Below are 23,164 nucleotides of genomic sequence, written 5' to 3'. Positions count from 1 at the left end.
CACTATGAGTGGCACGTGAAAACACTTTCCACGTAGTTACATATTTTTCAAAATAGTCTCTGCTATGCAAAGATCAACAGAGTACAAAAATACCAACAGTGGAAAATCTTTGGGGTAACGGCCTAACGGGAAAGGAGAAAATTGGGGTATGCAGCCGGATCTGCAGCTCCGGTGGGGGCGGATGGGGGCGGATGGGCAGCCCACTGGATCCGCGGGAGGCTCCGCGCGAGGAGTGGATCTGCGGTCTCGCAGTGACACCTACAGGCCGTCGTGGCCGCGCACCTGCGGCTACCGCGTGCGACAGCGCCACCTGGCGGGAGCAGGCCGCGGCCGGCCCGGGGAAGATTTTCTTTCTGAATCCAGGGCAAGAGGGGATGAAAGTGCTCAGGACCCTCTGGGGTGTGTCCTGTGGGCCGCTGGGGCTGGGGTGTGCCCTGTGGGCCGCTGGGGCTGGGGTGTGCCCAGGGGGAAGCGTCCGAGGCTGTACGCACCTGCCCACCCATCCCGCCCTCTGCACTGCCTGGCCCTGCTCAGTCCGGTGCTCCTGTCCCGGCTGGACTCTGGCTGGGCAGAGCAGGCGATGCTTTGAGAATGGATGCTGGCCTTTTCTGCCTTTACGAGTGGGGAAAGAGGGAAGTTGGAGAAGTAACCGAAGTCGTAGCCTCCGGGAAGGCCCCGGGCAAGCTGACTCCAGAACCAAAATTCTCCCCACCTGCCTCCCAAATGTGAGTGGAACCTTTGCCGTTGCCGCACAAAGCAGGCACATTCTGTGAGTTGGCAAGCTTCACCCCGGCAGACACTCGAAGCTACGGCAGAGGGGGCGGGCATCCTCACTGTGTGTTACTGCAGCAGGTGGCAGCCTTGCTCTGAGCCTCCATTTCCTCCGTGCCAAATAGGCATGCAAGAGAACGTGTTCAGTGCTGTTCAGCTCCACCTTCCCGGGAAGTTTGTCAGAAATGCAGAGTTTCAGGCTCTGTCCCAAACACTGAGTCTCGCTTCCTTGGGAGGTGGGGTCCAGCAATCTATGTTTTAACAAAGCCCCCATGAGACTGTAATGCTGATTAAGAATCTCCGCCTCCCAGGGTCACTGAAAAGACCAAATGAGATCATGTGTGCAGGGTGCCTGGAAGATACTCGCATATGATTGTCATAATTCTCCAACTCTAGAGAGCTTGGGCGGGGGCGGGGGGCGTTTTCTCTTCTCCTTCCTTTTTTATATTGGTTATTTTTTATTTTAAATACGGGGTCTCACTTCATCACCTAGGCTGGAGGGCAGTGGTGTGATCACAGCTCACTACAGCCTCGAGCTCCCTGGCTCAAGCCATCCTCTTGCCTCAGCCTCCTGAGTAGTTGGGACTATGGGTGCATGCCACAAGCTAAATTATTTTTATTTTTTTGTAGAGTAAAACATGGGGGTCTCACTATGTTGTACAGGCTGGTCTGAAACTCCTGGACTCAAGCAATCTTCCCACCTCGGCTTCCCAAAGTGTTGGGATTACAGGCATGAGCCTTCACAGCCTTTTTTTTTTTTTAATTCAAAAGTAAGTAAGACATGCTGTTAAACACAGAATTACCATGTGACCCAGCAATTCCCCTCCTAAGGTACACCCAAAAGTTGAACGTAGGAATTAAAACAAATCCTTATACACCAATGTTCATAGCAGAACTATTCATGGTAGCCAAAAGGTGGAAGCAACCCTTCTACCAGCTAATAAATGGATAAACAAAACGTGATATATTCATACAATGGAATGTCATTCAGCCATAAAAAAAAGAATGAAGTACTAAAACATACCACAATATGGGTGAACCTCAAAAACATGCTAAAAACCAGATCCAAAAGGCTCACGCTGGTAGTCCCAGGACTTTGGAAGGCCAAGGTGGGTGGATCACCTGAGGTCAGGAATTTGAAACCAGCCTAGCCAACATGATGAAACCCAGTCTCTACTAAAAAATACAAAACTTAGCCAGACACAGTGGCAGCACCTATTGTCCCAGCTAGTCTGGAGGCTGACACTGGAGAATCACTTGAACCTGGGAGCGGAGGTTGCAGTGAGCCGAGATCATGCCTCTGCACTCCAGCCTTGGTGACAAAGCGAGACTCTGTCTCAAAAAAAAAAAAATACCTATTATATGGTCCTATTTATGTGAAATATTCAATATGCAAATGTACAGACAGAAAGTAGACTGGTGGTGGTCTAGGGCTTGAGGGAGTGGTGTCTGGGGTGAATGTGAATGGGTATGGGGTTTTCTTTGGCAATGATGAAAATGTTCTGGAAATGGTGAGATGGTTGCACAACATTGTGAATACAGTAAATGTCACTAGGATAAATGTTACGTGTCTTCCGCCACAATAAAAAATAAAAGGAGGGCCAGGTACTATGGCTCATTCCTATAATCCCAGCACTTAGGGAGGAGGCTGAGGCAGACAGATTGTTTGAGCCCAGGAATTCGAGATCAGTGTGGGCAAAATGGTGAAACCCTGTCCCTACTATACACACACACACACACACACACACACACACACACACACACACAATTAGCCAGGATGGCAGGGCATTTCTATAGTCCCAGCTACTCAAGAGGCTGAGATGGGAGGATATTTGAGCCCAGGAGGTCAAGGCTGCAGTGAGCCTTGATTGTACCACTGCACTCCAGCCTAGATGATGAAGTGAGACCCTGACTTAAAAAAGGAGACTTGCTGGTTGTAACAAGTTAGGGTTGTGTAAAACAGTTCTACCACCTTGAAGCAAGCAATGCTAAGAGTTTGGGGGTGTACCTTTGACATCATTCTTTGTGCTCAAATAAACATATATAGACACTTACTGGATTTACCTCTTTTTCAAATTGTTCTCATACACATTTCTTGGGCAACTTGCTGTTTTTCACTTAATGACACATCCCAGATACCCGTCATGACTGTTCCCTGGCCTATACATACAGATGAAGTCATGTTTTCGTAGCTGCAAAATGTGCCACCATCCCTCTCCCTTGTGGGCATGTGGAGTGTTTCCAGGCACCTGCCACTATAAACAGCAGTCACGAACATTCGCAAACAGGTCTCATTTTGCACGGGGGTTTTCTCTCTGTAGTATGGATTTACAGAAGCAAGGCCGCTGTGCTAAGTCGTGGGCATTCTGAATACGTATTGTCAGGTAGCAATCAATTCTGCCGGAAGATGGAAATCAGCAAGCTCCCCTCTGCAGCGCCAACACATTTCTGAGGCCTCACACGCATACACACGCGCACACACACACACACACACACACCCTGCAGGCCCAGATGTTATCAGTATTTATCATTTTTCCAGTTGTGAATTGATAATGCAAGCCAACCAAATGGGTAAAGGGTGACATTGTACCAATGCTTTGGTTTATTACTTTGATAATTGGTATGGTTGAGGTCCTTGTTATATGACCAGGTTTTGTACCTTGGGGAAGCGGGTGGTCCATAGACCCTTTCAGGATATAATGAGAGCTATGAAGTTTCCCCTAGAAAATGTGTACAGATAGGTACATTTTGCAGACCATTCCAGGGGTTCAGGCAGAAAAGCCCCTCTATGAGGCCCTGTTGCTGAGCCCTGCTCTTGAGTTTTCAAAGTGGCGCAGACTGCGGCGTCTCTGACATTTCCGATGAACACAAACACGGGTGTTTGTCTAAATGTTAATGGGTTTCTGTGCCCTCTGCTGGAAGCATCTGTAGTCAGTGCGACGCTGCGGAGGCAGAGCCCGGTGACTGGAATTTTCCTCTCGCCTGAGAGCTGTTTTCTTCTCCTGCAGAATCGGCCCTGGAGTTTCGAGTTCAGAGCGCACTTTTTGCCAGTTGCTGAGAAAGCCCTCTACTTAACACCCGCATCAGCAAATTTAAGGGAAATTCTTTATCTCCCACTTTGGGGATTATTAGTTCTGGACAGAGAGCTTATTGTATAAGGTTTGCTGGAAATGTATGAGGCTATCTGGAGACCGGGGGTGTATTGGTTCCCAGTGAGTAAACATCTTAAGCAAATTAGGTGGGGGTAGCAATAATAATAATAATAATGGCTACCATTTTTCAAGCATCTGCTCCGTGCCAGGCATTAAATCCCTCCAGTGGCAGGGGCGGGTTTTATTACCCGATTATTACAGAAGAGGAAGCTAAGGCTCTGAGAGGTGCCATTGCTTGGCCCGGTGCCACACAGCTCGTGGTGGAGGAAAATTCTACACCGGATCTGCCATACGGCAAGCCCAGACCCCTCCCACTGCACATCGAGGTCACACTGACAAGGCGTTGGGTCTTGAGGGCACAATCCACATGGGCCATCTGGTTTCACCAATGCAAACCAGGTTAGGATGCTGGTGATGAGGCCCACGTGATGGATAAAGACTCCGAGGCTCTTGGAAGGTGACCATTTGGCCTAAGGTCACACAACTAGTAAGGAGAAGAGAAAGAGATAGAACCCTGGCCTGCAGTGCGCTGAAAACAAGACAGTTCGATTAAATCCTAGCAAAATGCTGTCACCTACAGAACACTGCACTCTGTTGATTTTTTGTTTGTTTTTATTGCATTTTAGGTTTTGGGGTACATGTGAAGAACATGCAAGATTGTTGCAAGGTACACACATGGCAGTGTGATGTGCTGCCTTCCTCCCCATCACCTGTATCTGGCATTTCTCCCCATGCTATCTCTCCCGAACTCCCCACCCCACACTGTCCCTCCTTATTTCCCCCCGACAGACCCCAGTGTGTAGTGCTCCCCTCCCTGTGTCCATGTGTTCTCATTGCTGTGGCACATCTACACCATGGAATACTGTGGATGTTTTTAAGAAGGAGATTAGCAAGGGTCCGGGAGTTGTTGAAGATACACTAGCAGAAAAAGGAAACTTTCTCCTCGTGGATATTGAGAGGCTCGAGGGCAATGTGCGGAGGGATTGCTTTTCCCACCCAGTGTCTCAGTGTCACTTCATACAGTGTCAGGGACCACCTGAAGTCCCCTGAGGCGCCACCGGTGAGATGCCCTCCCTGCTTTCTGGGAATCCCTGGGTTGGTGAATATGCTTCAGGCAAGGGAGTGTCCCACAACTGAGATGGAGGGAGGAGACAGTGGCAACAGCCCAGCATGCAGCTGAAGGCCTCCTGGAGTCATCTTCAGAGAGAGAAAGCAAAGTGCTGAGGACTGGGGCAGAGCCTAGCAGACCCAGGATGTGCAGAAGCCCAGAGGGGCATCCTCAACACCTGCCTCGTGGCTGCAGAGGCTGCTGGAGACTCCGCCAATGGAATGAAGTGCAGAAGAAAAGTTCAGCGTCTTTGTTTCACCTCCTGGAAGGCTGGACGGCCAGGTAGCTGGGCCCACTAAGGCAGCCCTGGGTGAGACGTTCAAGTCACCCTCCAACACCACAGTTGACGTTATCTCTCAAAATTTCTACTGCACTGACTTCCAGAAAGGAGGAAATTTACAATTCAACACCTGTATGAGGCAGTTATGATTTTAGAAAGGAAAATAACTCATTCAAGGGAAGATAAAAGGCAAGGAGGCCAGGGCATTGGATATTTGCCCCATGTGGGCATTAACCTTGGCTCTGAGCCCCCTGGCAGCCAAGGCAACTGGAAACATGATGGCTGACTCGGTTGCCATCATCATCTGCTCATAGCAAGTGGGTTCGTTTCTCCAGTGGGCTCCAGCCTGACAGGCTGGCGTAAGGCTCATGGGTAAGCAATGTCCCTGACAGTGACGAGGGTAGGAAGAAGACTTCGTGTTTATTTGGCCTCCAAGAAATCCAAGGATACACAATGGCATTTCCATGGAGCCACCAAGCTCAAAGGGTCAGCTCATGAGGGTTTTCTTGGTGATCAACACTTGGGAGGTCAGGAAAGGCACCAAATGGGTCTTCTATCTCCCCTCTCGCCAACGTCAATAATTTCAGCCATGACTTCAGCAAGATTTTCCAGCCAATCTTTGAGACTATAGCAGTTGACATATACTGAGGCTTCCCACCTCCCAGGCCCTTCTGGCAAGCTCAGCGACCAGAATTAACCTCCTTTCCCCTCTACAGAGGATTCTTGGCTCAGAGCAGTGGGGAATTCACCCAAGGCCACATGGCAGAGCCAGTAAGATGCAAGCTGAGATCTGTGCTGACCCCAAAGCCTACATCCCCAACTCCGCGCAGGCAGTTCTTCTCCATACCTGGGGATGCCAGAGGAGGCGAAGGAACGGGATGCCATGACCTGAAAGACCATCTGGAGCTCCTTTACAAGAGGAAGCTCCTGTCCACTTTACAAAGAGCAGAAACCTGCCTGACCACCATGCCAGACCACCCCCAAGGTCCAACAAAATGTTTGAGATTGACCTCACACACACACAATCAAAAAAAAAAAAAAAACGACTTTTTGTTGGCTCCCAAAATGTGAAAAAAAAACCTTCAAAATAAATGTCTAATGAAGTGTCTACAAAATGTAACATATCACCCAATGGCAACTCAACCCTTCTGTGACTCTGGATATATTTTATTTCGTAAATGATGCACACTTGTTTCAATGTAAATAGGATGTTAGGGTTGTCTAAAATGAAGTGCTCCCCAGGACCTACAAGAGTGTTCAGATGACCCTACCACAGACTGAGCAAAATATCACCACGAAGAGTTTGGCACTTGCCCCATATCTGGCCAAGCTCTTAATTAAATTGGAGGTAGATGAAGATGGAGGGCTTGCCCCAGAATTTTCGATACATGAGTCAAGCAGCTGGCTCTCCAAACAATGAAGGCACCTGGGCAGAGCTCCTGGCAAATGCACGACTTTGAGTAATGCCACTTGTTAAGTTAAAACAGTGCCCGCATCACCCCCCTCAACACCTCATTAGCTAAATGGATTGCCCCATTGGGTTGGAGTTGCTTAATATCTGCCTATTGACTTTGCAGAACGTCTGCCAAGAGCAGGATCTCAGCTTTGACATAGTTGATGCTGAGCTATTTTTTCCTTGACTATTATTTGTCAAACAGAGTGCTGAGCTGGGTACAGCCACGTACACTGAGTGTAAAACCACATCATCAACACAGATCTTACTTGCTATAACAGCAGGAAGTGCAGCCAATTAATTTAAAAGCTGACTCCAGTTCTCGGGAGGGAAGTGGGAAAGGGCGGCTGTTTCCCAGACCCAGAAAAACTGCAATGGTCACGAAACCATTGCCACACATTTTGATTCCAGAAGTAGCTTACAAGGTAGGGCTTTAGAGAAACATAAATGTCCTGTGGGAGGTGGGAGAGTGGACCCCACATGCCACCCAGCAAGACCCGTGGCCACTCCCTTGCTGTGGCGTCAGAGTCTGGGATTGTTCTAGAAAGACTTAGGTTGTTTCTACCACACTTCTCCATGAAAGGAATTAGAGTTTGAGAACAAGAGGCAGTCACGTGGGTGTGCCCCCACGTCTTCTCACTCCTTTTGTAGCAGACCACGTTCTTCAAAAATTCAAGCCAAATTTTAAAAATCAAGAGATCTGGCCAGGCACGGTGGCTCATGCCTGTAATTCCAGCACTTTGGGAGGCTAAGGTAGGCAGATCATGAGGTCAGGAGTTCAAGACCAGCCTGGCCAACATGGTGAAACCTCGTCTCTACTAAAAATAACAAAAATTAGCCTGGCATAGTGGCAAGTGCCTGTAATCCCAGCTACTCAGGAGGCCGAGGCAGGAGAATCACTTGAACCTAGGAGGCAGAGTTTGCAGTGAGCCAAAATGGCGCCATTGCATTCCAGCCTGGGCAATAGAGCAAAACTCTATCTCAAAAAAAAAATCAAGAGAGATCCTTTCAAAAAGCCAGATTTCTAGGTCTGGAGAGCCCTAGAAAGCTCTAGCAGCCTCTGCCTTTCATTTCTGCAGGAGCCGCGTCTTGGTGCCCTCTTCAGACAGCTGGCCCTATTGCTGTCTTTCCTTCTTGTTTCCCGTGCCCGGCTCACTCATGCAGTCCGCAGGCTGGGCCCCTGCGGGCACACCAGGCACATCCTACAACACAGTATAAGGTTTTTTTTGAGACGGAGTTTCGCTCTTGTTACCCAGGCTGGAGTGCAATGGCGCGATCTCGGCTCACGGTAACCTCTGCCTCCTGGGTTCAAGCAATTCTCCTGCCTCAGCCTCCTGAGTAGCTGGGACTACAGGCGCGAGCCACCATGCCCAGCTAATTTTTGTATTTTTAGTAGAGATGGGGTTTCATCATGTTGACCAGGATAGTCTCGATCTCTTGACCTCGTGATCCACCTACCTCGGCCTCCCAAAGTGCTGGGATTACAGACATGAGCCACTTTGCCCGGCTGGTATAAGGTTTTGTAATGCAGAAACCTGAGAGTTGAACACAGGCACTCCAAGGTGGTCTCCACAAAGGAAAGAAGGAAGGGCTATCCCAGTGCTGGCAGGAAAAGGAGAACGCTGGCAAGAGGAGACCGCCTGGACCACTGGGGAGGGGTCAAAGGGAAGATGTGGCCAGCCCGATTCCCACCATCTTTTACACTGTTTCCACTCCATCTAATGCCAACATGTTACTTTTTAGTCCCTTCTGGAGAATGTGTCTGGAGAGCCAAGCTCACCCAGCTTCCCTTCTGCCCCTCACTCAAGAAGAAGACCCCAAAGATGGCTCAGGAAACCTTCTGAAACATTAGCTGTGGGAGCCTTTAGTTCCATGGGCTTTACAAACTGAAATTCACAGCCCACACTACGCACGACCTCCCGACACTCACTGGCACTTGGTTTGTACAATAACAATCGTGCTATTATCATTATTGTTATTACTCGTATTATCCCGTGCATTAGACAGTCCCCAGAAGGGAGAGAAGGTAATTGGATCCCATCACCCCAAGCAGCGCTATTGGGTACAATGCGCAAATAGTTTAAAATTAAAGGCTGGCATCCGAGGCTGTTCGGTCTATAATGGATTACTAAATGAACACAGACTTACCCGCTTCCATCAACACCCTCCCGAAATCATTTGCAAACAGGACAGATAATTTCGTATCTGATTCAGGTTAATTGCCCTGTTTTCCTGCCTCCCTGTGCAACAAGGGCCCCCATGGGATTGAACTCTGCAAAGCTGTCCAAGCCAGCTTCCATGGGCAAACATTCCCAGTGGGAGCTAATGAGGGGTCATCATCATCTTCTTAGACCCAGGCCCAGACTTGACCCTCCGCAAAGCCTTCTGCATGACCAAGTCGCTTGGATCCCTTATCCCTGACTTTGCTCTCTGGTGGAGGAGATACATCTGCCGCTCGCTCTGTATCTGGTTCAGGCGGTGTGCAATGGAGATGGGGGTCTCCCCCTTGGCATCTCTGTCATGGATGGAGGCCCCGTGCCGGACCAGGAGGCTTATACAGTCCAACTGGCCCATGACTGCAGCCACATGCAGAGGTGTCCTGCCCAGGGGCGATCTGCTGAGGCAGCTGGCTCCTGTAAAATAAAAGCATTGGCCAGAAGGAAGACACGTGCAGAGGGGAAGCACAGGAGGGGTCCTGGGCTGTGAAGGGAGTGCTCCCCAGGGAGGTCCTGCCGCCTGGCCCAGCTCCAGCACTGCCCTGCCTCCAGTCCATTCCCCTGGCAGCAGCCAATGATCTTTCCAGAATGCCCATATCACACTCCTGCTCAGATCCATCACTGCCTCCCACCACCTGTGGAGTGATCGTCTAGGTCTTTCCCGCTCACCCCCACCCCACCTTGCCACTACTGCTCCAGCATTCCCTCCTGCCATACTCTCCTCCCCAACCCCACCACCAAGTCTCCAATTATACCTGCCTTCCACCTTCATCCCTAAAACACACCCTGCTCTCTACATCCTGCCCCAGGTCCGTTGTACAACACTCTCATCCATTTTCTTCTGGGCTAACTCTGACCTTTCTTTAGGTTTCATTTCCTTCCTTGGGAAAATCTTCCTCAGTTTTCCCACCCCATGAAACCTCCTATATAAGCTCAATAGATACGCTACATCTTCAAAACACCATGTACACCATTGACCATGGAATTATTTGTGATACTCTACTGAATTCCCCTCAGAAATTCCACGAGGGCAGAAAACACACACATTTGGCTCGCTGCTGTTCTCATCCCCAGCACGTAGCTCAGGGCCTGCAGAAGACAGGTGCTCAGAAAATGACAGGCAACGGGCAGACTGACTTATAGACAGATTTTACTTCGATTGAATTCGTCACCGCATCCTGCAGATGGATGGACTAATGACAGGTGTCCAATCTGGACTTGTGGAATTGAATCAAACTCTGGGTAACAAATATCATGACACAGAAAATAAGGCAATTCAATTAAATTCAGCAGACATTTCGGGAGCCAGTTTTTATGAGCTCTGGCTGGTTGGTGAGGTAAAGTTTCAAATAGGCTCTTAGAATACTGGTGTCGACCATGGTGCCTCCTCCCAGCAGCTGTCTGTGGAGGACAGAAAACTTTGCAAAGCTGGCTGTAATTTTTTAACTGGTGCCTTCAAATACATCACAGTTCCATCAGAATGAAAATGACTTTTTATGAGCTTAAAGGACTGCTGGGCTGTGCAAAGCCCATACTTCATTTTACAACAAGCAAAGTACAGAAAGTTAGTGAAGGAAGGAAGGAGAATATCGCGGAGGTAACCTTACCTATTACAGAGGTTTATACGCCCATTGCATGGCCCAAACATCCAGCCCAAGAAATCCAAGATGTTACCCACCTTGCTTGGTGTAAGTGGGAAAAATAGCTATGACAGAGCTGAGAGAGGCTGGGGCCAAGGCTGTGGGTGGGGAAAAAGGGGGTCTCATTTGGAGGCAAGTTGATACGGGAGACCCTTCTGAAAGGCCCCTCCAGAGCCCAAACCATTGACCAAACACCACGTATCATGTTCTTCCTTTTTCCAAGGCAGCTGGTGGTCTGCGCTGTTACTGCTATTAACAGCTAAGTTATCCTTTGTTTTTGAATGGTCTGCATCACCATCAGTGGGCATCTGTTCCCAAAAATATCGCACGTCCAGGGAGGATAGAGTGTACACCTATGGAATGTCGTGTAAAGCTCTTTAACTTGGAGACAATGTTGGCTAAGTCTTCTGCCTCTACCCATCAAGTGAACCAGAGAGAGAGAGAGAGAGAGAGAAAGAGGAAGAAGGCCCTTAAGTGGAGGTAGGTTGAAAAAAAGAGTCCCACATGAATGTCTTGTGAGAAAATAATAACAAGGCTTGGGGAAGGGAGAATGATGAGTGTGCCATCCACCACAGAGCTATGCCAGCTGGAGGGTGAACTATTTGGGGTTTTTTTGTTTTTTTTGTGTGTGTGTATATATATATTATTCTCCTGTCTCAGCCTCCTGAGTAGCTGGGAGTATAGGCACATGCCACCACGCCCAGCTAATTTTTGTATTTTTGTATTTTTAGTAGAGACAGCGTTTCACCATGTTGGCCAGGCTGGTCTTGAACTCCTGACCTCAGGTGATCTGCCCACCTTGGCCTCCCAAAGTGCTGAGATTACAGGTGTGAGCCACCGCACCCAGCCAGAGGCTTGACCATTTTGGACCATTGCAGCGTCCTAATTTCACATGAGGGTGGAAATCGTGCAGACAGCATGGGAATATTCCCAGCAATGTGCCTGGTGGAAAATAAACCAGGAAACGTTTGTGGCTGCTCCCTGCATCTTGGGTCCCAAAATGTCTGCCTCACTGAAGCAGAAAGAGTCTTCTTGAGGCCTGGTGAAGAGAAAAAGGGCAGCCTTTGACTGGTGTGCCGTAAGACACTCGCCTAGACAGGGAGTGAGTGCCTCCATGCGGACCCTGATTGGTGGCTGACAAGACATAGGTCCAGAAAACCGCTGCTGGAGGCACCAGGAAGACAAGATACTCTGTCCTCTCCACCTGCAAAAAATCCCAGCTCTTGAACATAGCAAGCATTCTACCAGAATTACCGTGTTCTAGAAGGTACTGCACAGCATCAATGTGACCTCTGTGCGAGGCCACATACAGCGCCACAAACGCCCTCTGAGACGTCCACTGCTTCCACTTCTCACCCTCAAAATGTTCTGAATTTGCAGTTCGGTAGAAGGAATCTTCCGTAACCCCGAGACAAGACAGCTGGGCAAGATAAGAGGAGCTTGAGTTATTTTGAAAAGTGTGGCTACGTTTTGCTGGACAGCTGGCTGGGCATGCTTGGGGGAAGGCTTGCCTGATGCCAAATTAAGGCTCATGATGGGAAAAGAGAGGTGCAAACCCTCACTGAGAAGCTGGGAAACACCCAGGCAGGGTGGGGAGGCCAGGATTTAACGCTTTATATATGTAAGGGAAATGCAAATTCACTGTCACTCAGGCTCGGAATGCAAGGAGGTCTTCCTGTCAATATTCTGAAGAGAGAAAATAGCTTTGCCCAGTGTCCACAGGAAGGTGGCTGAAGCCACGAAGGAAGACACCAGCCAATACAAATGGCCTCCCAGAGGGTGACAGGCATCTCTGGAGACCAGGTGGGCTCTAACCTTCCCATCTATTTGTGTGCCCACTGTCTTTGTTAGGTTTCAGAGCAAGCCGAACACGCACAGGTGAACAGCCCGGTCGTGCAACCACCTCGTGGTGAATTAAGTCTTTGAGCCTGGGAGGAGGCTACGGGTCCCCCCAGGGAGGACACTCTTCCCTGATGTGGGAGTCAGGACTGGGGGAGCAGGAGGAGCATAATCAAGACAAGGATGACGGCAATTCTGACAATGTCAGACAGCAGGGAGGTGACCCCCATGGCCAGAGCAAGAGCCGGCAAACCAAGCACGGACCACACTGCTGGTGACAAAGGGAAGGGAGGCAGAGGGGACAGAGGAGAGCACGGAGGAGGACAAGCGGGAGGGACTGGGTGGAGATACGTCAGGGTTGGGACGGGGCCCCCACCCTCCCCACTGTCCCCACCAAGGCTGCCTCCTGCCCGTTTGCCCCAAGCCCGCTCACTCTTCTGAGAGCCAGTCCCAGCCCCTGCTATACCCAGCTTGCCCTGACCCCTTTCTCAGAAAACAAACTGTCTCGTCTTCTCCAGAAGCACATAGCTTTCCAACCGAATTTCTTTTCTAGAAAGAATATAGCATTGTCCTTCATGTCGCAGTGATTCATCTTCCCTGTTGGGTATACACCTGGTTTCTATTCTTCTGGCCCCCACTGCCCACCCCTAGAGCCCAGCTGAGAGGCCAGGAGGAAGCATAGAGGAACATGGGGCCTCTCCCCCTTCACCAGGCGGCATCTGGCCGGAGCCTGCATCACAGCCCTCATCTCCGGGCTGCACGTTTCCCTGTTATCTGGAGTTCTCCTCTCAGTGTTAAATTAGATTTCCAACCTTATCACTTATACACATGAACAGAAACGTGCTGCCTCGACTCCTTTGCGGGGCGGGGTGGTGAGTGGGTTATAAATCACAAATCGATAAACCCAGCGAAATGGTAAACCCAAGGAGTGAAGGAAAACCCTGGGTGTGGTGTTTCATAATTATGACACGGCCATCGTTCTTTTCGCTCTGAAACTGTTACTCATATATCCATATTAAAGACTAATTTTCCCCCCACAATTTACGGTTGCTTCATAACATATAATATCCATGTAAAGAAGCATGAAGACACCTTGCTGGGATCCCCTTCCACAGCCGCCAAAACAAGCTGTGTCCATCCGTCATGATGCCAGACACATAATGAAATCATCCCGCCAGGAACAACATCGTGGAACGTCAGGGTAGCCTCATCCATCAAAACTCCTGCAGGGAACCATTGTTTTTTTCTTTTAAAAAATTGGGTATTAAAGATAAACTACTACACTGGTTAAGAGATTATCTGACCTTGGGTACCACAAAGATAATTTTAGAAATACCAAATAAGAATCTCATTTGCTGATGCCGCATGGGTCTGTCTGTTGTCGGTAATGCTTTATAGAAAATTAATTTGGCTCAGCTCAGAAGCCGAACAAAATAACGATGCCAACAATTTATAAAATTCTGTAATTATAACTTGTCCTATTGTGAAAAAGTACATGAGTCAGTAAAGTCATTTTATAAGGCAAACTCTACAAATAGAATGGCTTAAACTTGAAGTAACCAGACATTAGACACAGCACGATGTGGTTATACAAGTCATATGGGGTAAACCAAAATACTCACTCTTGGATAATGTCATTAGTTGGCTAAGGAGGTGACAATGACCAAAAAATTGTTGGATCTTTCAAATTGAAGCTTGAGTCGGGTTTGTCCACCTTGGCACTGCCGACAGTTTAGACTGGGTAGCTCCTCGTGGCAGGGTCCCACCCTCGTTGCTGGGTGTTCAGCAGCTCCCTGGCCTCTACCCACGAGATGCTAGCAGCATGTTCACCAAATTAAGGCAATCAAAAATGTCTCCAGGCCGGCACAGTGGCTCGCTCCTGTCATCTCAACACTTTGGGAGGCTGAAGTGGGCAGATTGCTTGAGCCTAGAAGTTCGAGACTAGCCTGGGCAACATGGCAAAAACCTGTCTCTACAAAATACAAAAATTATCTGAGCCTGATGGCTCACACCTGTGGTCCCAGCTATTCAGGAGGCTGAGGTGGGAGGATCACCTGAGCTAGGAGGCAGAGGTTGCAGTGAGCCAAGATTGCAGCACTGCATTCCAGACTGGGCAATAGAGTGAAACCCTGTCTTAAAAAAGAAAAAAGTTTCTATATATTGCCAAATGGGCTTTGGGGGCAAAACTCCCCCAGCTGAGAGCCGATGTGATGTGAGGAGCTGATGCTGACATCCACTTCATTTGCACTCGGGGTGCCAGAGCTGCTTCTACCTCATGCTTTCTTCATGAGCAACGACACCAACATTAGGTTTTGGCTCTGCCTAGGTGAGATGACACTCCAAGTGACTGGGATTCGTGAGTTTTCTGGGGTCATGATGCGCTGCTCTGCGCCATGTACTAGGTACTTAGTGATGACTTGGTGCCCAGACTGAGCACCTATATTCTTTCATCTTAGGACAGCCCTCCAAGGAGGTTTGTTATCTCCACCTGCTGATAAGCAAACCGAGGCTCACATAGCCTGTAAACGGCCATGCCAGTGCTGGCACCGGACCTGCCTCCCTCCAGGGCCACTGGCTTCCCCCTCTTGGCTCTATGGGCACCAATTTGCTAGCAGAAACTCAGGATGGCAGCTGTAAACCCAGAATGGTGATTAGCAAATCTGCTAATTAGTGTCCTATTTGTGGTTCAGATGCAGAAGATAACCTACAATTAGTCTAAGTAAGACAACCTCTCCTTACAACTTTGAGACTATTGAGTAGAGCTGTGTTTCCCTGAGACGTGCCAGAGTGCAGCTCCCACCTGCTGCACAGCTCCTGCGGAAATCCAAGCACATCCTCTTTCTACAGTCAGGCAGCCACTGCCTTGGGCTTAGACAAATACTAATTATCACCAGCCAAATAAATTATCAAAGTCGACAACAGACGTGTAAGGGCAATCCTAGCCTATGGATTTGCTCGCCCCATTTAGATTTGTGATTCTCAAGGTTTTCACACACATGATCTCATTTGATCTCTCCCAACCCCCTGCCCAAACTTTGAGGTAGGTAGGAGAGGCCTCAGAGGATTATTTATAGGCAGTAGCTCAAATTTCTCCTAATAACGACTAGCACCTTCTGTCTTTCTTGTTTGCCGCCCACAGCAAGGACTGCAACAGCAGAGAGAGGTCGAGCCTCTAACAGTTGCTAAGTGCCTGTTGAGTGATAGTCCTGTGACATCAGTGGTAAGTCACCCCCTCTCTCTCGTTCCCTCTTAGCTTTCTTGAATTTATAGCTCAGCATAGCTCATCAGTGAAAATAAATGAACAGAAAGGGTGTGAGGCATTTGAGTTAAGGATAACTTGCAAATTACTTCTTTGGGAACTCTTACTAAATCCTTCAATAACTCTCCTCACTTTTAATATGTTAAATACAGACAAGGCTCAAAACACATTCCTTTCCGAAGAAAGCTCCAAAAATGCCAAGAGCATCTTCCAAATACTCCTATAGGAAAATAAATATGTCACGAACAATGCTCAACCTATTTTGAAGAGAGCAAAGGAAGATATTTTGGCTTTTGCTGTGCATTTCAAGTTTCCCAAATCTTTTCTGTCCGTAGCGGGGAAACAGCTCTGAGAATTGTAGAGCTGGTGGCTCTGTGTTACACATTAGGGAACTGGGCCCCGCAGGGCAGTGTCTGCAGCACCAAGCCCGTGGAGGCAGGCTGCTCTCCGATCTGTTTGTCTCCTTTGCTCCCCAGCCCCTGCAGTACAGCTGCAGTCTCTCTGCAGTATCAGCTGTTCACATTCTCTGTGCAGCAGCTCAGAGATTTTTTTTTTTTATATCTTCATTTTCTTGAAGTGTTTTGCATTGATTTCAAATGGGTGGGGAGATGATGGAGCCCAGGGGCTTTGATGCTGTTCTCATGTCCTAAATATTTTAGGGAATCGGGATAGGGAAAGCCACGTCTTCAGGTCAGGGAAGGAGACTGATGGAACGAGAGATGGGCTCTAGGGTGCCTGTCACATGGGACTTCTCTGGAGCCGGGCCCTTGGGGTCCTAATTCAGTCATGGGAAACTTTCATCTCTAGGTTCTGATTCCAGCTGGACTAGCTTTGAGCTCCCGATGTGAACAAGGACACAGCTTGGAATTTGGGGTTCTGATATGGACTGCATTAGTGCCAGTATTCGGGGTTCAAATGTGGATAGCAGCATTTGCCTTGAGACTCAGGGTCCTATGAGGGCAGTTTACTCTGGATTAGGGGTTCTGATTAAAGTAAGGTTTGCTGTCATTTGGGGGTCCTGATGTGAAAAGGTCTGTTCTGGGATTTGGAGTCCTTGTACGGGCAGGACTTGTTTTGGGATGTGGGGATCTGATGTAGTCCTGAGCAGTGTGGCATTTGGAGAGTAGGAATCGACCACATCTGCCCTGAGATTTGGGGGTCTTCATGGTGATAAAATCTGCTTCAAAATTTGGGGCCCTGCTATATGCAGGATTTGGTCTGTAATTTGGGGTTCTGGTACAATTAAAGTTGGCTGAAAGATTTGGGTTACAAATACAAGAAAAGTTTGCTTTGAGCTTTGGGGTCCTCAGGGAGGCAGGGTTTGGTTTTAACCTTGACTTCCTTACATGGACATGGCTGGCTTCGACCTTGGAGTGCTGAGGTAGACAAAAGTTTCACATCTGGGGATTCATATATGGATCGGTTTGACTTGAGCTTTGGGATCCTGTTGTGGGCAGAGTTTGTTTCATTCTTTGGAGCCCTTATGAAGACATTTTGCATGGATTTGGGTTCTGGTATAGTCCTGGTGAGCTCGGTGACTGCCTTTCAGATGTAAGCAGAGTTGGCTTTGAATTTTGGGGTCCATATGTGGGCAGGGTTCATTTTGGGTTCTGTCATCCTTATGTAGACAGAAGTGGCTAATAGATTGGGGTCCAGATGCACAGGTTAGTTGAAGACTGGGGGTCCAGAATTGAGCAGTTGAGGGTCGTGATGTGGGGAGAGTCTGCTCTGACATTTAGGGTTCTGTTACAGCCAGTCACAGCTTCAGGATTTGAGGCTTAAACATGAGCAGACTTTGCAATATAGACATAGGGTCTTGAGGTGGGCAGGGTTTGTTTCAGACTTTAGCAACCTTGTGTGGACATGGTTGTGGAGGATTTGGGGTCCTAATAGTTACATGGTTAGTCTGGCAATTCGGGGTTTCAGATTTAGCCGGGTTTGTTCTTGGTTTTGGGGTCCTAACGTGGACAGAGTTTGTTTCCACTTTGACCTCTTTGCATGGACACAGTTGCTGGAGGGTTGGGGGTTCTGAGATAGTCATGGTTAGCCTGGAGATTTGGGGTTCAGTCTTGGGCAGGTTTGTTCTTGATTTTGGGGTCCTGAGATGGACAGGGTTTGTTTTGATTTGTCATCCCTGCAAGACCAAACTGGCTGGAAATTTTGGGGTTCTGAGGTAGTCATGGGTAGCCTGGAGATTTGGGGTTCAGTTGGGCATGTTTGCTCTGGATTTTGGGGTCCTGAGGTGGTCAAGGTTTGTTCAAGCCTTGGCATCCTAGGGGGATGCGGTTGCTGGAGGATTTGGGGTTATGAGGTAGTCATGGTTAGCCTAGAGATTTGGGTTTTGGTGTTAGACAATTCTGTTCTGGGTTTTTGAGTCCTGAGGTCAGCAGGATTTGTTCCAGGTTTGGCATGCTTGCATGCACATGGTTGGCTAAAGGATATGGGATTCTGATGTTCTCAAGACCAGCATGGAGGAGGATTTGGGGTTTGCTCTGAGTTTGGGGTCCTGACATGGGCAGGCTTATCCTGGGTTTGGGGGTCCTGCTGAGGACAGGCTTTGTTTCAGACAAGTCTTACATGAACAGAGTTGACTTTAGGACCCAGGTCTCTTATGAAGACATGGGGAGCCTGAGGGTCAGGCTTCCCCTGGGATCCTGGCATGGACAGGATTCGCTCAGGGTTGGCAGATGCAGCCCATCCAGGTAGGACCTGCTTGTGGATTAGGGTCCTGCTGTGGACAAGGTTTGCCTTGATTGGGAGTCCAATGTGAACCTGTGTGTCTGAGATTGGGCAGTCCCTCTGTGGCCAGGACCCTAAGTGGCCCTTCCATCTGGGTTTCAGGGTGGCTGGGGTTTGCTTTGACATCTGGGGGTCCTCACATAAGCAGACTTCCCTTTGGGAATCCAGCTTCAGAAGTGGACTGGGTTCCCTTGCATGTGGCCAGGGAAGGGGTCAGGGCAGGAGTCACCTTCGTCGAGGTACTGGAGCCGCTGGAGGTTGAAGGGGATGCCGACCATCAGGTCCAGCTCCTCTTTGAGCTCCCGCACGGTCATGTCGCCGCGGCAGTTTGCCACTCGGAACATCTCCCCTGTCTCCTCCAGGCGCACCCGGAGGACGAAGACATCAGGTGCCAAGTCGGGCGACGCGCTCGTGGCCTTCGGGTCACCGACGAGCCGCTGGCTCCAGCCGCGAGCCCGGGCCGGGGGCTGCGCGGGGAGGGGCCGCGAGCCCGCCGAGCCCACCCTGGGCCCGCCGCGTCCCTGCACCCCAGCTCCCGCACCGCCCCTGCGTCCCGCATTGGGGTCCAGGAGAGGGGCGCCCCGCAGCGGCCCCGCCGCCCGCGCTCCGCCTGCCCCCGCCGCCGCCCGCTGCATGGCCCCGCCGCGGCCGCGCGTCATCCCCGGCTCGAGTGCGGCGGCCACGCGTCATCACCGCCCCCGCCCTGACGCCCCGCGAGCCCCGGGCTCCACTGTGACGTCCAGGCCCGGCCGAGGCCACCCCCTCCAGACCCACGGCGAGGCCCCTCCCTGCCCGCCACCCGAGCCCCCAAGGGGACCGACGGGCGGGCGTCGCCCAAGGGCCCCGCGGTCCTTTCCCGCCCCGGTGATGAACAAAGGCGGGGTTGCACGTGGCCGCAGGAGACGGTTTTTAAATAATGGAACAGGTCACAGGTGCTCAAAACAACCGGGAGATTTATTGATAAATACAGAGACATCGCCGAGCGGCCACGCTCCGATGACCTGCACTGGGCCCCTGGCCGGAGCTCAGGCCATGTCCCCACCTCCTTGCAGCCTCCAAGCTGCTGTTAATGTCAGTTCTTTTCACCAGGCAAACGGAAGGGGCATTCTTGCTGCTGTTAGGAAAAGGTTATCACTTCTCCGCGTCTGTTTAAAATACGATCTTTGCATAAATTGGGATGAGTTACCTGGAGGAATTACACGTGAACAAGGCTCTCAGTCCATTGCATGCATGGCCTACAGAGTTGTAAAGTGCAGACTTTCGTTATAAAAACACTTCTACCATGAACGAAAAAAAAAAACATTTCATAAACATGACTCCCTGAAGCAAATCTAGTCCCGACTTGAGAGTGGACCCCAGAAGTGGGAGGCAGCCTTTCATGGAAACTTGCAAAACTGCATCAAAATCTATCAATTTTGAAAATGCTCTTGAATTCTTGATGGCAGAAAGATGCTGATAAACACTCTTAAGTGGGGAAATGTCCACTCTAGAAAGGCTGGGATGGTTCTATTGTTAAGATACCTTTGGAGTCAGCTCTGCCTGGAAGAAACTCATCTGTGATTTTCCATTCATTCACCCGAGATGAGGCTGCGCGTTCAAGTAAACAGGAAGCTTACCTGTGGTGGTCAAATTACAAACACTCAACATGGTACCCATGAATAATAAGAAAACACAAGTGCTGAAGTGATGGGGGTGGCAGCTATGAGGGCAGGAGGAAACAGAACAGTCTTGGAAAAATCTCAGTTGTTGCAAAAATGAGTAAAATGTAAGCTTAAAAATTATTTTTACAGAGAAATTACTGCCATGAAAAATATCCTTGCATTGGAAAGGAACTCATATTATAGAAAAATGTTAACGTAGAAACTGAAATTGTAAAGGTTAGATTATTTACCAAAGAGTCTACAAGCTCTCCAAGCACGTTGTGATTCAGCATGCAAATTATACACATCACAACACAAACTGAAGCTCATTTTTTTCCTTAATGGAAAATTAAGCTCTGTATAGAATACAAGATTCCAGCTGAATAATTCTACTTGCTGCTAGACCCACAGATTTTTTAAAAAACACTCTCAATTTGTAGGCAATAAAAAAATTAAAAATTGCTACTTACCAAGGCAAAACAATATCTCCATTTACTTCAGGCAAATATTAAACACAAGACAAATTGACCATTTTTTTAAAAATACGTAGCTTCCAGTTTATTAACTGACTTATTAACTCACTTTTAGACATTGCCTAAATGCCACCCTGGGGTACGGTTTGTAAGTCTCACACATGAACCTTATCATTATTATTATTATTTTTACCATGGTGTATATACTCCTGTCTTTCTTTTAAAATAATTACTTAAATAGAATTTGGAGGTGGGGGTAACACCCTGTATACTAGGAAATTCAATACATAGCTTCAAAAATTTCCTTAAAAAATAAAGACAATACAAACAAGAAAAAGATCGAAGGAAAGAATAAAAATAGCTTACAAACCCCCAGCAGAGCTAGTGCTGAAACCCCAAATGGGCCGTTTCCTCCTTTCTTCCCTTATTCTACCTCTGAGAACATAAAAATAGAAACAAGAAAAATGACATGTGCATACATGTATGTGAAATTTGTTCAAATGGTTAGAAAATCTTAAACTATTAATTTTTAAAAACCTGGTGAAATTCTAGAGCATCTTTCTTAGTCAAAATTTTAAATGCATGAACTCTAAGAGTTGTGTACTTCTTAAGTCAATTTGAAGAGTATTTCATTTGACCTCCAAAATCACAGGTGCATAGAACTTGTGGGCAGGTTCTGATCAGAACCAGGTTTTCCTTTTTTTGGTTAAGATTCTAAAGCATTAGATATAAAGTCAATATCCATGCATCTCGGTTATTAATTTTCCTCCCAGGTTCTTAGACATATAACATATCCATATAAAAATGAAAAAATATGTTACCAATCTCCCTCCCAAGTTCTTAAACATATGATAGCATATCCATGTAAAAGTGAAAAATCTTTCAGCTTTATGCCTCTATCATCAAAGGCCAACACACATCTTTCGGGAAACAGTTCCTGTCAGGAGGGGAGGAGTACGTGTCTGAGGAAAAGTTCCAGCAGAGATTGTAACAAAGGCACAATATGAGAAAGACTGCCATCAATCATTCTTTAGATTTCTTTATCACATTTTTTGAAAGTAAACAAACTGAACTATATTTGTAGCAACTCAAAGTGGAGCATAGATTTAAATGATATATTTGTTCAGCTCACTGATGGGGGCAAATACTACATTAATATATTTTCTTCCTGTCAAGAGTTATTTATATAAGTACAGTAATTCATTTAAAAATAAAATATAATGCCATAAGCTATATTTTATAGGAAACCATTAGGGAAGGAAATATGCAGGTCTATAAAAGACTTAAGAGCTTCTAATAAACTACTCGGCAAGGGTGGGGGGACTTCAGATCACACAGTCTGCCATGGAGAAAATAACGTGCCAGCAAGCAGCCTGATGGTTCAGAGGCTCCAGTGCCCAGTTAGCCACCTGGTCTGCAGCCTTTCCACAGACTTACTGATCAGGATGGCTCAGCCATCCAGAAAAAGCCCTAATCAGCTTCAGTCCCTTCAGGGTACAGATGGGAGAGGGGTCAATCATTCAGTCTTTGAGTGCACAGTATGAAAGGTTCCGAAATCTCCCCCAGCTGGTATAGTATAATCAGTTCCCCTTCAAGTTATTATAAGCCATATGTGTCAAGCATGAAACAGCCAGACTGTGATTCATCATAGAGTAGTTAATTCTGTTTTTCTAGTACAGTAGTGTCTATGGTATTCCGCCGCTTTGGTTCTAGGGTTGCAAAAAAGGAAACATCTTGGTCCCGGTCTGACTGCAAAGCCAAGATGGTCTCTTCAACGACTTCAAGATGAGGGTTACCGGCATTTCTAAAATACGCTAAAGAGAGAAACCATGAGTCTGAATCATGTGTGCCATGAACTGTATTCAAAACATACTCTAATTTTGGTTTTTTGTTAGCCACATGTCAGGACAATAGATCATTTTTAAGTGCTTTCAAATGACAAACTGCCTTAATCAAAGAATATTTCTAAAATGTTAAAGATGGACTCCTAACAGTTATGCATATTTTAAAACTTATAGTAACTATCTTTTTTTTTTCCTGCCAACACAAAAGAAATGGCAATGTGTGGAGCAGGAGTAGGCTGCAGGGAGGGTGGGGCAGGGGGTGAAGTGGCAAGAAATGTACGTGGGGGGCAGAGTTCAAGATATTTTTCTTATATGTGTGGTGTAGAAATAAACTATCCAAGAAACACAAAGCGTTTATTAAGTCCTGTCCAGGTGTAAATAACCAACTAGTTGGGTTACAAATGTTTTTTAACTGACCACAAAATAATACCATTAAAACATAATAGCAGTTAAGGCTTACATTTGCTATCTTTCACAATCTTTCATGTCATAACTCAAAATTTTTAAGATTCTCTCATTTTTGGAAAGCTATGTAATATTTTGCATTTTAGCATATGTTTATTAAATGTGAAGACTGAATTACATTCATTTCCTTAGTCATTTTACAAATAACATAAAATGATGCATAGAATTAACATATTCATTTACGAAATAAACCTTAAGTGTGGTGTCACACAACCTGCCTTAATTTCCTAGAGGAAATCTAGTTGTGGCCTTTAACAACTGATGGAGGTTGCCTGAAATGCATGA

General features: G+C 47.7%; 2 protein-coding genes across 2 annotated transcripts in view; both read right to left on the bottom strand.

Annotated features, from left to right (window-relative positions):
* Positions 1–9,086: 9,086 nt before the first annotated feature.
* On the bottom strand, positions 9,087–19,116 carry ANKRD60 (ankyrin repeat domain 60). Its single transcript, XM_017536595.2, has 4 exons — positions 18,687–19,116; positions 13,552–13,682; positions 11,875–12,040; positions 9,087–9,397 (listed from the first exon to the last, which is right to left on the bottom strand). Exons 1-4 carry the CDS (start codon positions 19,114–19,116, stop codon positions 9,087–9,089), a joined length of 1,038 nt encoding a protein of 345 aa, XP_017392084.1.
* A 273-nt stretch (positions 19,117–19,389) lies between these two features.
* LOC108309935 (serine/threonine-protein phosphatase 4 regulatory subunit 1-like) overlaps positions 19,390–23,164 on the bottom strand; it is a 78,945-nt gene continuing 75,170 nt past the window's right edge. The window contains 1 exon segment of the mRNA XM_037741353.1: positions 19,390–22,384. Within this exon segment, the coding sequence (XP_037597281.1) occupies positions 22,227–22,384 (158 nt within the window). The 3' untranslated portion in view covers positions 19,390–22,226.

Source organism: Cebus imitator, unplaced genomic scaffold (genome assembly GCF_001604975.1).
Source record: "Cebus imitator isolate Cc_AM_T3 unplaced genomic scaffold, Cebus_imitator-1.0 Scaffold99, whole genome shotgun sequence".
Classification (NCBI taxonomy): domain Eukaryota; kingdom Metazoa; phylum Chordata; class Mammalia; order Primates; family Cebidae; genus Cebus; species Cebus imitator.
This window is presented reverse-complemented; position numbering and strand designations above follow the sequence as displayed.

Coding starts and splice junctions, on each gene's coding strand:
- ANKRD60 (XM_017536595.2), bottom strand. CDS start 19,116: ATGACGCGCGGCCGCGGCGGGGCCATGCAGCGGGCGGCGGCGGGGGCA. Junction 13,683..18,686: donor GCTCCAGTACCTCGACGAAG/GTGACTCCTGCC, acceptor GGTTCCCTGCAG/GAGTTTTGATGGATGAGGCT. Junction 9,398..11,874: donor GCAGTACCTTCTAGAACACG/GTAATTCTGGTA, acceptor TTTATTTTACAG/GAGCCAGCTGCCTCAGCAGA.